Source organism: Jaculus jaculus, chromosome 3, assembly GCF_020740685.1.
Source record: "Jaculus jaculus isolate mJacJac1 chromosome 3, mJacJac1.mat.Y.cur, whole genome shotgun sequence".
NCBI lineage: Eukaryota > Metazoa > Chordata > Mammalia > Rodentia > Dipodidae > Jaculus > Jaculus jaculus.
Window position 1 is genome coordinate 10,457,290 of NC_059104.1, and position 14,824 is coordinate 10,472,113.

The 14,824-nt window shown below is 38.1% G+C and overlaps 1 protein-coding gene across 4 annotated transcripts in view; it reads left to right on the forward strand.

Moving 5' to 3' along the window:
• Fgf14 (fibroblast growth factor 14) overlaps positions 1–14,824 on the forward strand; it is a 590,038-nt gene that overhangs the window by 448,995 nt on the left and 126,219 nt on the right. For all 4 annotated transcript variants that reach the window (XM_045146349.1, XM_045146348.1, XM_012949862.2 and 1 more), the window contains one exon: positions 2,378–2,481. In XM_045146349.1, the coding sequence (XP_045002284.1) occupies positions 2,378–2,481 (104 nt within the window). The remainder of the gene's footprint in view (positions 1–2,377; positions 2,482–14,824) is intronic.

The window sequence follows — 14,824 nt, forward strand, 5'->3', positions numbered from 1 at the left end:
TAGTCATTATATGTTTTTATAATTTTTTAAAAAATTTATTTATTTGAGAGAGAGAGAGAGAGAGAACCAAGGCCTCCAGTCACTGGAAATGAACTTCAGATGCATGTGCCCCCTTGTGCATCTGGCTTATTTGGGTACTGGAGAATCAAACCAAGGTCCTTTGGCTTTGCAGGCAAGTGCCTTAACTGCTAAGCCAACACTCCAATCTGATAACCATTTTATTTTTTGTGATATACTTGCCTAAAAAATTCCTAATGGGTAATTATACTTTTGCTTATGGTCACTTTAGACATTTTCTAGGTCTTTTCAATTTCCTGTTTCATATTATTTTCAGATTTTTGTGTTGCACTCGCTTCACAGCATTAGACCAAATTGCTTATACAAAATATATGGCATCGCATCTTATGACCAGTACCTGAAGGCTAAAATAATTAGGATTGAATTGATTAGCTTAGCTAGTGACATAGCCAGGCTTATGATTATACTTGTATCTTAAGGTTTTGTACATAGGTCAGGAAGCGTCCCACAGCACTCACCCTTTCAGGCTGTAGGGAGATGATACGATGCAGGCACTCTAGGAAAGAGTGTGCATGGCCTTCTCCCTCAAGGAAGCAACACAGAACTACAAGTCACCACCTAGTACTCCACAGTATCACAGCATGTTTAATAGTAAGTAGAAACATGAGCAGCAACAAACCTCTTTCTTCCTCAGGATATCATCACCCTTTTGCCCCCTTTAGAAGAAAGCCCAGCGTGACATTGAACAGTAAAAACTAATACCCAGTTAGCCATGCATACATGCCCCAAGCCTTGTTCACAGGATGATTACAGTGGCTATGGCCTGTTATTTTAATTTCATGATCAATGAGGTGAGGACAACTTGTGATCCTGGGAACAGTAACATGTAATCACTGGAAGAGAGGGTGTGGCTTTCTCCACCCTCATAAGAGAAAAACATGTCTCCAAAAATAAAATAGAACACACACTAAGCAGTAGGTTTTAGGGCCCAAGAGATGGATTAATGGTTAAGGAGCTTGCCTGTGAAGCCTAAGGACCCATGCTTGACTCTCCAGATCCAACATTAGCCAGACACACAAAGGTGAGGCAAGTGCAAGGTCACACAGGGCCACTAGGTGGTGCAAGCATCTGGAGTTCAATTTCCATGGCTTAGGCCCTGGCATGCCAATTCTCTCTTCTCTCTGTCTCTAGAAAATAAAACAAACAAACAAAAAGTTAAAGAAAAGTTGGTTTTAGAGTACAACCAGAGAAATGAAATCAAATTGCCCATAATTTTCAAGTGAAATCTATTCTGTAAGATAGTTGAAGTCCTAAAGTTATTTAATTTAAACATTAATGGTGACATCTTAGTGCTTTTGATTCCCTGGCCCCATTGCTTAAGTAGATTCACGTAGTTAAGAGGGACTCTAATCAGTGCAAATAATCGCACTGTGAAAAATTAATAATTTTCTCATAAAGACATAAATCTATAATTGAAGCTCCAAATCAGTAAACACTTATTGTTAAGAATGATGCTGGAAGATTCCATTGATAAACCACACGTAATGAGAGCATGTGAATGTGTGATGGAGATAGAATGATAGTGGAGATGGACAGAAAGATAGAGACAGAAAGTGTTAAACTCTCAAGTGTAAGATTGCCATATGCATTATGTGAAAACTATATAGAAAATTTTATTACTAAGGGAACGAACACATGAAAACAAAAGTTTTATTTATTAAGGAGATGAAATCGATCATGTTCCCTTTGAGATTTTATTCATGATTGTGTAAAAATATTAATAAGGATAGTTATGTCCTTAAAGTCTGCATGTCATTCTGTCTGATTAATTTATCTCACTGACAGGTGCACTTTTTTTTTCTGTCATATCATGTTGATTCTGCAAAAGTAATTTAGTTTTGTGATTACTTTTGAAATTCTGGCCTGTAGTACATTGCAATGATAAATCACACTGTCTTTATGAAAGGTGAGAGTAAACTTTCAACTTGGACTTTTCAAATCCTGCTCTTAGACAAGCTTCACGGCTGACTTCATTTGGAGTCTGATGGGGTCTGAAAGTGTCATCCTGGAGCCACAGTGACAGGCCCAGTTCCATTTATTATCTCACCAGTCCCTGTGGAATGTGATGGGTGAGACTGTTAGGATATGTACAAGTTGAAGTTAAGTTGCTCATATTATCCATGGCAGAAAAAAAATTTTTTTTTCCTTACAAAGAGAGACTAAAGCTTTTTGATTGAACATTCTTGAAATATAGCAGCGAAGATGCTACTTCATAAATAAAAGAATCGAGGTGGGAAAACATTATGATGGTGCTCTGCTTCATCCTGCCGCTTGGTGACTGCTGTGTTTGCCTTCCCAGCTCTGTTCAACCTCATCCCAGTGGGACTGCGCGTCGTTGCCATCCAGGGAGTGAAGACGGGGTTGTATGTAGCCATGAACGGAGAAGGTTACCTCTACCCATCTGTAAGTGACTTGCTGATGATCCAAAAGTAACGCTGGAAGCCAAAACAAGGAGGGGCCAATGGGGAGGGGATAGGTCACAGATGAGCCTCATAATGGCACCAAACTGCCTGTACTTGCAGAATAGAAAACTAATGAGAAAAAAAAAAAAAGACCTGAGAATTCTGCTTCAGGATTTGATCTTCATTATCATGTTATAGGAGCTGCTTGTGCATTATTCACTAGTGTTTGACACAATGAGCATACCAGAAGGGAGAGTGACCTTACATCTTGAAATGTGCTTGTCATATTTAAAAAAAAAAAATGACTCAGCACACAGGAAGTTGGTTGGTTTGGAAGAGCTGGTGGTGTATATCTGAAATGTGAAATTTTAGTGTATGAGCACACAGTAATTCAGTAATTTGCGTTCCCATTCTATTACCTCATTTGTTCTCTCTCTACCATCCCCTCTCCTTGAGGACCCTCGCCTTCAAGGCAGCTCTTTCTCTGTTTCATTGCCTTGTTCTTTTTGTTCTCCCCCATACATGGCAAGATGTTGATGGTCTTCGAGCGGGTCTAGTCATGTGAGCATATTGGTAACCTCTGAAAGTTCATGAATGCACCAGCCAGTTCATGTCGGAAGGAGAGCTCCCTAAAAAATTCCTGTGCACTATTTGGTGCTTAAATTATTTCTGTTCTCTCTTCCCTAATGTTACCTGAGCCGGGAGGACGTGTTAGAAATATCATTTGGTGTAGAGCTCTAGGCTGCCTCTTACTTGTGGCTTTGATAAATTTTGAGTCTTCTGAGCACCTGGTTCTGTCTCCATAGAGAAAGATCTCAGGCTAGCAGTGGGATGTACATGTTTTAGAGAAGTTTTTATGAAAAGTGCATCATTTATGCACCTTTTCATTCTTATTAAATTATTTTTACTTTCCATGTGGGCTGCAGTGCAATGCTTTAAACATCTTTATCACACTGTAGATTCAGTCAAGTTAATCAAGTCTTCCAGGGCATCACCAGCAACAGTTTTTGTAGTACAGATATTAAGGCTATTCTTGTATTGATTTTAAAATGTATACTGTGACCACCATGTTGTGTGAGTATAACTGGGATGTATTCTTTTAGCAACCTGAAATTTCTACGTAATCAGTGTCTCCCCTCTCCCTATCACTCTGCTAGCAACCCTCTTTTTTTGTATGTCTTTGTATAAGATTTACCTTAGAATCTACATAGGCTGTATGACCTCACTTCCATGTTGAATCGAAAAATTGTTATGAGAAAGGAGACAATTAATGGAACTTCTGAGAGAGAGAGAGCGCAGTCATTCCTTGATGGATTCCTCCCCGATGGAGGGACTGGCTCTAGGGTCCTGTGTAGATGCCATAAGCCTGTAGCGTATGGATAGCACATCTTTTATGTAAAATGAAAGAGTTTCCACACAGCCTGCATATCCTCTTGTGTATGTCAGACCTCCCTGGATTATGTATAACACTGTTGTGTGAATGTTATTGTCAGTAGTTTTCATAATAATGTTTAGGTGATAATGGCATAAAAAAGCAGGTGCCTGGTCAGTAAAGACAAAATTCCTTAAATAATTTTTATGTAGTTGTTGGAACCTATAGATATTGAACTCATGGATAGATAATGGCAACTATGTATGTTTTATAATAATTCGTGGTTGGAGAGATGGCTCAGTCAGTAACAGGCTTGCTTTACAAGGATAAATTCCCAATTTTCCTTCCCAGATTCTGGGTCTAAAAGTCAGATGTGGTTGACATTTCTAATCCCAGCACTGGGGAGCCAGAGGAAGGTGAATTGCTGGAAACCACTGAGTAGTCAGTCTAGCCTACTTGGTGAGGTTGAGCCTAGTGTTCCTATATCAATTAAAGGTAAACCATGCCTGAGAGTAATGACATCAACATTGTTTGCTGGCCTGTATATATGAAAACATGTATATGTGAAAACACACACACACACAAACACATAGACATGTACACAAAAAAGAAATCCAAATGTGTATTTTAGTAGAAAAGTGGCTACTTCTAATACTGAAATGCATATTTCACATAAATCCCAGTATGAGTTTTTGTCTTGTTTTAATATTTATTAGAAATTGCAAGCTTTCTCAGAGGTATGACCTCTACTGTAATACTTTCTACTTGTAATTAATTCACACTTAGATATACTGAATGCATACATTATAATTCATTTGGAATTCACATCCACTGCAGGTTGACTTAAAGGCATAAAGATGTTCCTGTCTCGTAGTTCTTGGGCATAAATTAATAGTTTAAAGCTGTAAGTGGTAAAATACATTGTCCTTTGTGTTTGCTTCTCATTTTCACATAAATTCTTTGTAAAAGTGTCATTATTTAATATTACTAACAAAAACCAAAATGCTTATTTATAATATAATCACATATGGACCTATTAATGATTATGTATATTATAACTTAGGTAGACACATTCTCTAGGCCATTCAATGACAGGCAATCTACATTTCTCAGCACATCTAGGAAACCCTGTTAAAGAGAAATGAGATGTGTGGTTTGGATTCCCTTCCTGGGGAGCCTGAAAACAACAGAGCACTTATTTAAGTTCCCCAAAGGATATTCCTGCATGCGGAATTGTGTCTTACATTATGCAAATCATGCTATACTGCAGGACATGAATATGCAGCCTATTGTGAACAAGATGAAGCTCAAATTTCTTATGTCTTGTCTAAAGAAAAAAACATGAAAAAGACTATTTTTCTAGAAATAATTCATTTCAGATAGGACTCATTTTTATTGATTTGACATTTGTTTTGTTACTTTTGTTATTTTCTCCCAACTAATCTTTGAAAAATCTAAATCTCATTAGTTGTATCTCTCACAGCATCTACTTGTTTCTCCATGTTGTTGTCGTCTGGTATATATGTGTCTCTCTCTGAGGGAATTCATGCTTATTGTTTTGCTCTGATAGGAAATGCTTTTCACCTATTTATTTTTGGTCAGAAAATTATAAATATAATTTCTTCTTCTTTTTATTTTTTTTTTAATTTTACTTATTTATTAGAGAAAGAGAGAGAGAGGGAGAGAATGGTCACACCAGGGCCTCTAGCCACTGCAAACAAACTCCAGAACTCGAGACGTATGTGTCACCTCATGCAGCTGATTTATGTGGGTACTGAGGAATCAAACCTGGGTCCTTAGGCTTTGCAGGCAAGCGCCTTAACTCCCATGCCATCTTTCCAGTCCAATTCATTCTTCTTTGAAGGAAAGACATATGCTCTAGAATATGCATCTTAGCCTTGAGTAAAAACTCTAGTATGCCTAAAGCACCATCATAACAATGAAAATGAGGAAGAACCTTCCAGTCCTGCCCAGCCCCCAGCATAACTTTAAACATGGCTCCCCTGCTCAGGCTTCAGATGGCATGAAGGAGCGATGGCAGCTGCATTTACACAGGATGGGAGCCAGGGCTGTCGCAGGCCCTTGATGCACACCTCTACTGTCGAGACTCTGGCCGCTTGTCTCTGGGATCTCCCCGCTTAGTGGCATGCATCTCTGACCTATAAGAGCCACAAGAAGGGTAGAAATAACTTGAAGTACAGTGCTCGTGACCAGCACCCCCCCCCCCCCCCGCTCCGCCCGCAAAAACTGACAGAGGCCCTCATTTCCCCACAGCAAAACACCAACCACTCTACTAAGGAGGGCTCTCAGGGAAATGAAGACCACTTGGGATGAGAGAAGACAAGACTATTATGATCTATCATATATATATATATATATATATATATATATATATATATATATATATGGTATATATATCCTGATTTCTTTCCGTCTTGCCTTTGTCTCTGTGCTCTATACCCAGGCTCTGGTCATAGACACACTAGTTGCCCAGCCCTACTCTAAGCCATCTCTGCCCAGGTAGGAGCCTTGTCATACTAACCCATCCTCCAGGGAAAGGCCTTAAATAAAAATGGAATGCAATTTGAGCTCTTTTCTAGTATGCCACAGTTTAAGTATGCTTTACTTCAAATTAATAAAATTTGAACTTCAAATATTTACATGAGCAATTTTTCACAATTGCTTATTCCCCAATGAACTATTAGAAGCCTATTAAAATAATAACACAGAGGGCTGAAGAGATGGCTTAGTGGTTAAGCGCTTGCCTGTGAAGCCTAAGAACCTGAGTTGTTCAAGGTTTGATTTCCCATAAGCCGGATACATAAGGTGGCACATGCATCTGGAAGTTTGTTTGCAGCGGCTGGAGGCCCTGATGTGCCCATTCTTTCTCTCTCTCTCTCTCTCTCTCTTGCTGCCTCTTTCTCTCTCTGTCACTCTCAAATAAATAAATAAAAACAAACAAAAAATTTAAAAATAATAACAAATAGCACAATATAAAATTATTTTACTGTATAGAAACAACCATATTTGCATATTACTAGCAGTAATAATATTTACTTACTCTGTCTAGCACTGATTTTTAAAAAGGAGCTAATTCATTTTGTCCTCCCAGCAACCTTTCCAAATATAGTATAATATAATATTAACTAAAATAAGGACACAGGTATACAGATAGCTTAAACATCTACTTTAAGGAACTCAGGCAGTAAATGGAAACAATGGGGTTTCAGCATATTCTGATTCATTACCCTACATTTTCAACTGCTTTACTATAATGGCTCCATGTGAGATATTTTTCATAATATGGTCTGTCACCTATTATAACAAGAAGCTAAAACATACTGATATAATTTAAAACCTGTAGAGAATAGTCAAGTAGAAAATAAGCATCATTTCAGGGCAGCTATTAAGAAATATAATTTGAGCACATGCAACCAAACAGTGGGCACGCCATTGCAGAAAATGTCTCCTGTTCTTCCAGCAATCTCAGTGAGGGATGGGAGCTTCAAGCTCTCTGCATCCATGACAGAATATTGATGTGCTCAATGTTGTGTAGGTTTGTGTAGGCACTGGCTGTCACTGTGAGGTCATGAATGCAATAGCTATGCCACACCTAGAGGACAGCGCTCCACACCACACCTCCCTTTGCTGCACTATCACTTCTTCTGTAGTGGTATAGCCACTGGTGAAACATTCTCCTCCCATGTTCACTCAAGCAACCATAATTAAACTCAGTGGGACACACACACACACACCTACACACACACACACACACATATACACACACACACCATCAAAATGGAAGAGGAACTGCTTGAGAAGAAGGAGGTAATTTTAAGGCAGGGTTATGGACTGTGGTCAAGAATAAGGGCGGATTATGGATAGGTCAAGAGAATAAAATGGAAAGAGATTATGATCAAATATATTGTATACACTCATGCACATACACATATACATTAATTTACACATATACATTTATGCATATGTATAAAATCATCAGTAAAATTAAAGAAAATAACCTGTTAAACTAGAAAGGACATTAGAAACAATATAATTCTATGAATTCAGATGTTGGTGGACTAACTAAGGTTGTGTCTTTTTATAATGATATGCCATGCCATGGTTATCTATATCACTATGATATCATAACACAACTTTTACAAACCAATAGAACATCTATTTAAAAAAATAGAAGTATAACTTTTCTCAATAGATTTTCAAATGAAAAATAAAAACCATAGGAAATGATATTTTGGGGAAAATATGCTTGATAATATTTGGATGTCTAACATTAGTGAACTTTATGACACTTAACGTTTGAAATTTAAATGACAGACATTGTTAACTCCCATAAGAGTACTAGTTTTAAAGTAACAGATCTGAGTTAAGTTTGGATTTAAAGAAAAAAATAACAATAATTGACTTTTTGAAAGGAAATAGTCTGCTGTAAGCTTCTGTGGCTTTAAAGAAAGCTCAATTGATTTACTTGTATGCTAGTGTTTAATATGGGAACAATTTTGTTGAAATTCTATAGGCTTAGTTATAGGTCATTCAAAGTGAATTGTGTTTGAAAACTATTGCAAGGATGGGACTTTTGGTATATATTTCTTTGACTCAGGAACTAATTCCTTTTTGAAGATTATTTTTACTTTTTTATGTTGGCATGCCAGGGCCTCAGCCACTGCAGTCGAACTCTATGCTTGCACCTTTGTGCAGCCGGCTTACTTAGGATCTGGAGAGTCAAACCTGGGTCCTTAGGCTTTGCAGTCAAGCACCTTAGTTGCTAAGCCATTCCTACAGCCCAGGAAATAATTCTTATAAACATTTGCTATCCAGACAAAGATATTCCCTGTCAGATAATTCCTCCTTGGGGGAAAACCATTATTTTGACTGAGATGCCAATAATCATGTTGCTATTGCTGAAGACAGTTGTTTTCAACAGGATCTTTTCCTCAGAATGACATTATTTATTTCTTTTGTGCTCATAGTAATTGTGATGTGTTATTTAATATGTCTCAGGGGATTTAATTTAGTATAGACTATTTTTTTAGAGCTGCAATGCAAGCTTCAAGGTCACAGAACAACAATTGACAATTTTTTTTTTCAAGAATTAGGTTAAAATGATGCTTAAGGGGGAAAAAAGCATGTTTTTCTTCCTAGACTATGTATGCCTTTTTTGACAGTGTAAGCAGGAGTCACATGTCACATATGATTAACACAGTATTTGAGTTAGAAATAACTATAGATTTATTTAAACAGTGTGCTTTAATCAAATAAGAACTACTTATAGCGCTCAGAACAAAGTGTTTTGTTTTATTGTATTTTTCAAATAATCTAACTTTGAAAGACCAAGCACAACCCTGTCAAAAGCTAAGGAATAGAATGCGAATTCTAAATACTAGAGAAAAACTTAAAACAAATTGTCCCTCATTATTGGGAAGTAACAGGGAAGAATAGGAGTTCTCATATGTTTCTGGTAAAGGAAACCAGAGAAAGGGAGGAAGAAAAGACACGTAGCCACTGGTGTTACTAGTGGTGTTTTTTAAAATTAATTTATTATTATTATTATTATTATTATTATTATTATTATTTGAGGTAGAGTGTCTCTCTGATTTAGAATTCACTATGTAGTCTCAGGGTGGCCTTGAACTCACGAAGCTCCTCCTAGTTCTGCCTGCCAAGTACAGGAATTAAAGGCATGCCCCACCACCATGCCTAGCTTCTGGGATTTTTTTGTTGTTTGTTTGTTTGTTTGTTTGTTTTGGTGTCTTATTCAATGAATTGGAAAAGACACGCATAAAAGTAAAATAACAAGAAGTATTCTTTTTAATGTGTATTTGATTTGTTTGCAAGCGGAGAGAGATAGAAGAGTGACAGACAGAGAGAATGGGCATGCCTGGGCCTGCAGCTACTGTAAACGAACTTCAGATGCGCGTGCCGTTTTGTGCATGGGTTCTGGGGAATAGTCTCTGAAGGCAGTGCCTCAACTGCTGAGCCATTGCTCTAGCCCTGAAATTTTCTTAAGAGCAAAATGAAAGTACGAGTTTTGAATACACCACCAAGAAAGTCAGCAGTCCACCTGAGTGAGAGAGTTCTCAAGGGCAGTGAGTTTCTGGGTGATGAGGAAGACAATTTGCATAACATGCAAGACGATTCACTACTATTGTCTACTGCAGGTTGGCATTCGTAGGAATCTCATTTTCCTAGCAGTTCCATAATGCTGCTGTTTCTCACATGAGAGTAAATTAATCTCTTACCAAAATCTCCTAAGCAGAAGGTATAAGTGGAGAGGAAACAAGATCCTTTTTATACAGAGTGTTCAAATAAATCCAGTAAACGTACACATCTGGTATTTTGTGCTTTGGATCATGTTTCTCTGTATTTTTTAAAAAATATTTTATTTTTATTTGAGAAAGAAATACAGAACTAGGGAGGGAGAGAGAGAGAATGGGCACACCAGGCCCTCCAGCCACTGCAAACACACTCCAGATGCATGTGCCCCCTTGTGCATCTGGCTGACGTGGGCCCTGGGGATCCAAACCTTGGTCCTTTGGCTTTGCAGATAAGCACCCTAACTGCTAAGCCATTTCTCCAGCTCTCTCTATATGTTTAAAATCAATTGGTCTGATGAGGAACCTAGGGATCCACAGTTTACTAATAATTGTAACCTTCCTCCACACTGGCTACCATTCCAGCATTGTTATTCCAACTCTCAATGGCATTGCAGTTGTCCATGTAGAAGATGATAGTGACTTTTGATCTAGGTATTAAGGCAGTGTTGATGAGAAGAAAACCTTCAGGTGGGGCATAGAGTCTTTCAGTTCAACCACAGGGACAATCACACCTTACTTTTATAAAGGAAGAAGCTATGGGCACTGGTTTACCTTGTTTCCACACATGGGCTTGCTTTGTTTCTGTGTGTGGAGGCACTGATGTTTGCCACCCCTGGCACTAGGGGCCAGAAAAGACAAGAGGTCCATCAAAGTGTTTGGCAGGGTACTGTGTGGGGAACTCCGTGGCCATGTGAGTACGGTGGGGCAGAGGCATGGCTTTTTCTCCTATGCCTTGCCTTGCCGGTACAAGGCTGGACACGATGCTTCCTATGGTAGAAATGAGATCCAGGAGAAGGGAGTTGGATCGAGGGAGATGCTATACTTGGTTTAGGGCCTACTTGATCCGTTCACCTGATCCCTTGGGGATTATGACCCCTGTGAATGCCTGTTGGGTGCTCATGAAGCTCACTTACTCTGGAAGAGTGAAGGCTGCACATCTTCTTGAGCAGAGTGTGAAGGTGGAGTTGATCAGTGATAGATGACGCTTCATTTCCTTTTCTTCCTGTTTGCAAGCGACAGAATCGGTGGCACCATCGAGGTCAGATAAGAGATTAGACAGAATCTTATTAGATAATCCTACTCACTGAGAAAGCTTTCAAATGCATTTTACCTTATTCTTCAAAATATAGAATTAATGGAAGCTATCAGAGCAACTGAGCAGGGACCAAGTTGATTTCAATTCATAACTTGTGCCTTTGTGTGCATTTTAATATATGAGAAGTCAAGTTGATTTCAATTCACAACTTGTGACTTTGTGAGTATTTTAATATATGAGAAGTCGATATCAGGTTGTTGTATCAACTCATACTAGTTTATGTACATCAATCTACTCAAGGCTTATTCAAATGGCCATGTATGTGTCCAGATCTTATAATATTGATTCCAAGATTCCAAGGCTCCAATCCAGTGAGTTTAGGTGTGTCTCAGGAAGCACCTGTTTGAATATTCCTCTCAGGGATTTTTATGGAGCCGTTGCCTGTAGGAGGAGAGTTTGAAAAATGCAGGGCTCCATCACTGTCAGCCACCATGACTTTGGGATCCCATCCTTGGCTATTTACCATGGATGGTGATGATAATCATCATGGACTTTGAAGTCATTGCCCAGTTCAGACTCTTTTTCCATTGTCCAAAGGAGTTGGGCGGAGTGAAGTGGAGGAAGACCACTGAGACAAGTAGCTGTGAATACTCTACTGGACAAGGATTATGACCTTGAGCATTAAGATAACATAGAAAAAGTGAATGACTTTGCCGAGACTTTAACAAAATAAAGTAAAAACTAAAAAATGAAGTAAGACAATAAATTTTAAAATGACAATGGCTGGGCTAGACTCCTGAAAAGTTGATTCAGTCCATATTATGTAAAGCTCAAGAAAATTCAAACCATGAACAAGGGCCTGCCTGGCACCTGCTGGTTGAGGGGTGTGATTCAGGATCAGAACATCTTGTCAAAACACATTGTTAATGACAATAAAACTGAGTTGCTTCAGAAATTTATGTTAGTTTTATATATTAAGAAAATACAACTAATATAAGTAAAAAAATAAAATAAATATTTTTTTTTTTCTGAGGTAGGGTCTTACTCTAGCTCAGGCTGACCTGGAAATCACTATGTATTCTCAGGATGCCCTCAAACTCTCGGCGATCCTCCTATCTCTGCCTCCTGAATGCTAGGATTAAATGCATATGCGCCACACCTCACTAAAATAAGTATCTATATAACAAATTATTTTTTCTCAGTCCTTTACTTCCTATGAGACAGAATTTTCTTTATTTCTAAGCAAAACATTCCCATACAAATCCAATTTGTAGTGGAGGATCCTGATCCTGCCTCTTAGTTATAATTCCATGCCCTGTATCCGGAATTACTTCATAGATCCAAACTTATCTCTCTCTTTTTTTTTTATTACCTATACCCCAATCCAAAAAATGTATATTTTTAAAAGTTAAATGTAAAAGAAGTTGAAAATATGTGAAAAAAACTATTTTTAATCAATGTAATTCCAAAAATATATAGATTTTAAAAGTCAAGCTCTTGGTATGGACTGAGGAGTTCGTTGACTGGCATATTCAGCAAGTATCCATACTATATTGGCCCTTGACAGATGGCATGCTCTGCTTTCTGGAGCTGCAAAGACATGTGACAGCGATGGCTTTCAAACACAGCGAAAATCCCAAATGGTTCAAAAAAGGGGAGTTATATGGTTCAAAAATGCTTTGGTGAGATGACTCCTATAAGCCCTATATTTTCCCAGATCCTATGATTTCATTCATTATTTCAGAAACCATGGGTATGTAGGAAGTCATTATTGTTAAGTTGGAATAAATTCCCAGAGTGAATTATATTAAATTATCCATTAGGACTCTCACAGTCATATTCATCTTTTATCCGTTTCCTCAGTTAAAAATGAAGTGTTGGCTGGGTGTGGGAGCACACGTGTTTAATCCCAGCACCCGGGAAGCAGAGGTAGGAGGGCTGCTGTGAGTTTGAGGCCAGCCTGAGACTACTTAGTGAGTTACAGGTCACCCTGGACTAAAGCAAGACCCTATCTCAAAATACAAAAGAAAATTGTTAATGAAGAAGATATATCTATTTATCAAGTTATAACCACAGACATGTGGTAATTTTCAAATTTATTTCTTGATATTCATTATGTGTATATTCCACCAAGGGCATATTTACATGACTAGAGACTATCGTGTCTTCATTTGAAGTGAATATTTTTGTGAGATTACATATACGTGTGTGTGCACATAAATATTACCTGGACCATTTTCTACCACTTGAATATGAATATTCAAAATAAAGAGCATGAATAATGATAGAGAAGTACTTTATTACTTATTTGCTTATAAAATGGCACATAATACTTTTTAGGTATGTCTTACTTTTTAATTTGTGCTTATTTTCTTGATTTTGACATTTTCACATATGTATATATATATATATATATTTTTTTTTTTTTGGTCTTTTGAGGTAGGAACTCACACTGGCTCAAGGCTGACCTGGAATTCACTACGTAGTCTCAGGGTAGCCTAGAACTCTCGGCGATCCTCCTACCTCTGCCTCCCGAATGCTGAGATTAAAGGTGTGAGCCACCATGCCTGGCTAAGATGTATTTTTGATGTACCCTCTCTTATTCAGAATGTCCTCTTCCATCAACATCCTTCTTCTTCCCCATTAGTCTTCATCTTAACTTCATGCCTTCTTTTTAACCCATTGAGTTAAATCATGGTTGTTTGACTCATGGTCATGGGTGGAAGATTATTTACTATGGAATGGAAAACTTGCTAAAGGTTACACTACTGATGACTCCTCTCTGCTAGCAACTATTAGCTGCTGTTAGTTACTATGGGAAACCTTGAGTCTCATATATCCTTTCCCAATTAATTGTGAAGTATTGAATGACTCAGTCTTGGGCTGGGAACCACAGCTGCTGTGAGCTAAATATCACTGCAATTTACATTCTTGTCCTGATTTTGAGTAGGCTATAAACTCTAAAATACTATAAAGACAGAAATTATAAAATGAAGCCGGTCACGGTGGCACATGCCTTTAACCCCAGTTCTCAGGAGGCAGAGGTAGGAGGATTGCAGTGAATTTGAGGCCACCCCAAGAGTACAGAGTGAATTCCAGGTCAGCCTGGGCTAGAGTGAGATCCTACCTTAAAAAACCAACCACAAGCCGGGCGTGGTGGCGCACGCCTTTAATCCCAGCACTCAGGAGGCAGAGGTAGGAGGATCGCCGTGAGTTCAAGGCCACCCTGAGACTACAGAGTTAATTCTAGGTCAGCTTGGACCAGAGTGAGACCCTACCTCGAAAAAAACAAAAACAAAACAAAACAAAAAACCAACCACAAAAACAGAAATTATGAAATGTAAGTTGATCAAAATGTTTTAATTTATATCATCAAGGGTGTGTGTTAGGTAATAGATGGCTGAAGGGATTTTTATATATAAAGAATTTCAAAGATTGACAAAAAAAAGTTGAACCCTACAATGATAGATAAAACTATGTTTGTCAGTGAATTTCATTTGGCTTTCACTTGCTAGCCACAAATATTTAGAGTATATGAATGCAAATGCACCATACACAACATAATAGATCAGCTTTTGTATTAAAATGACGTTTAATTGGTAGT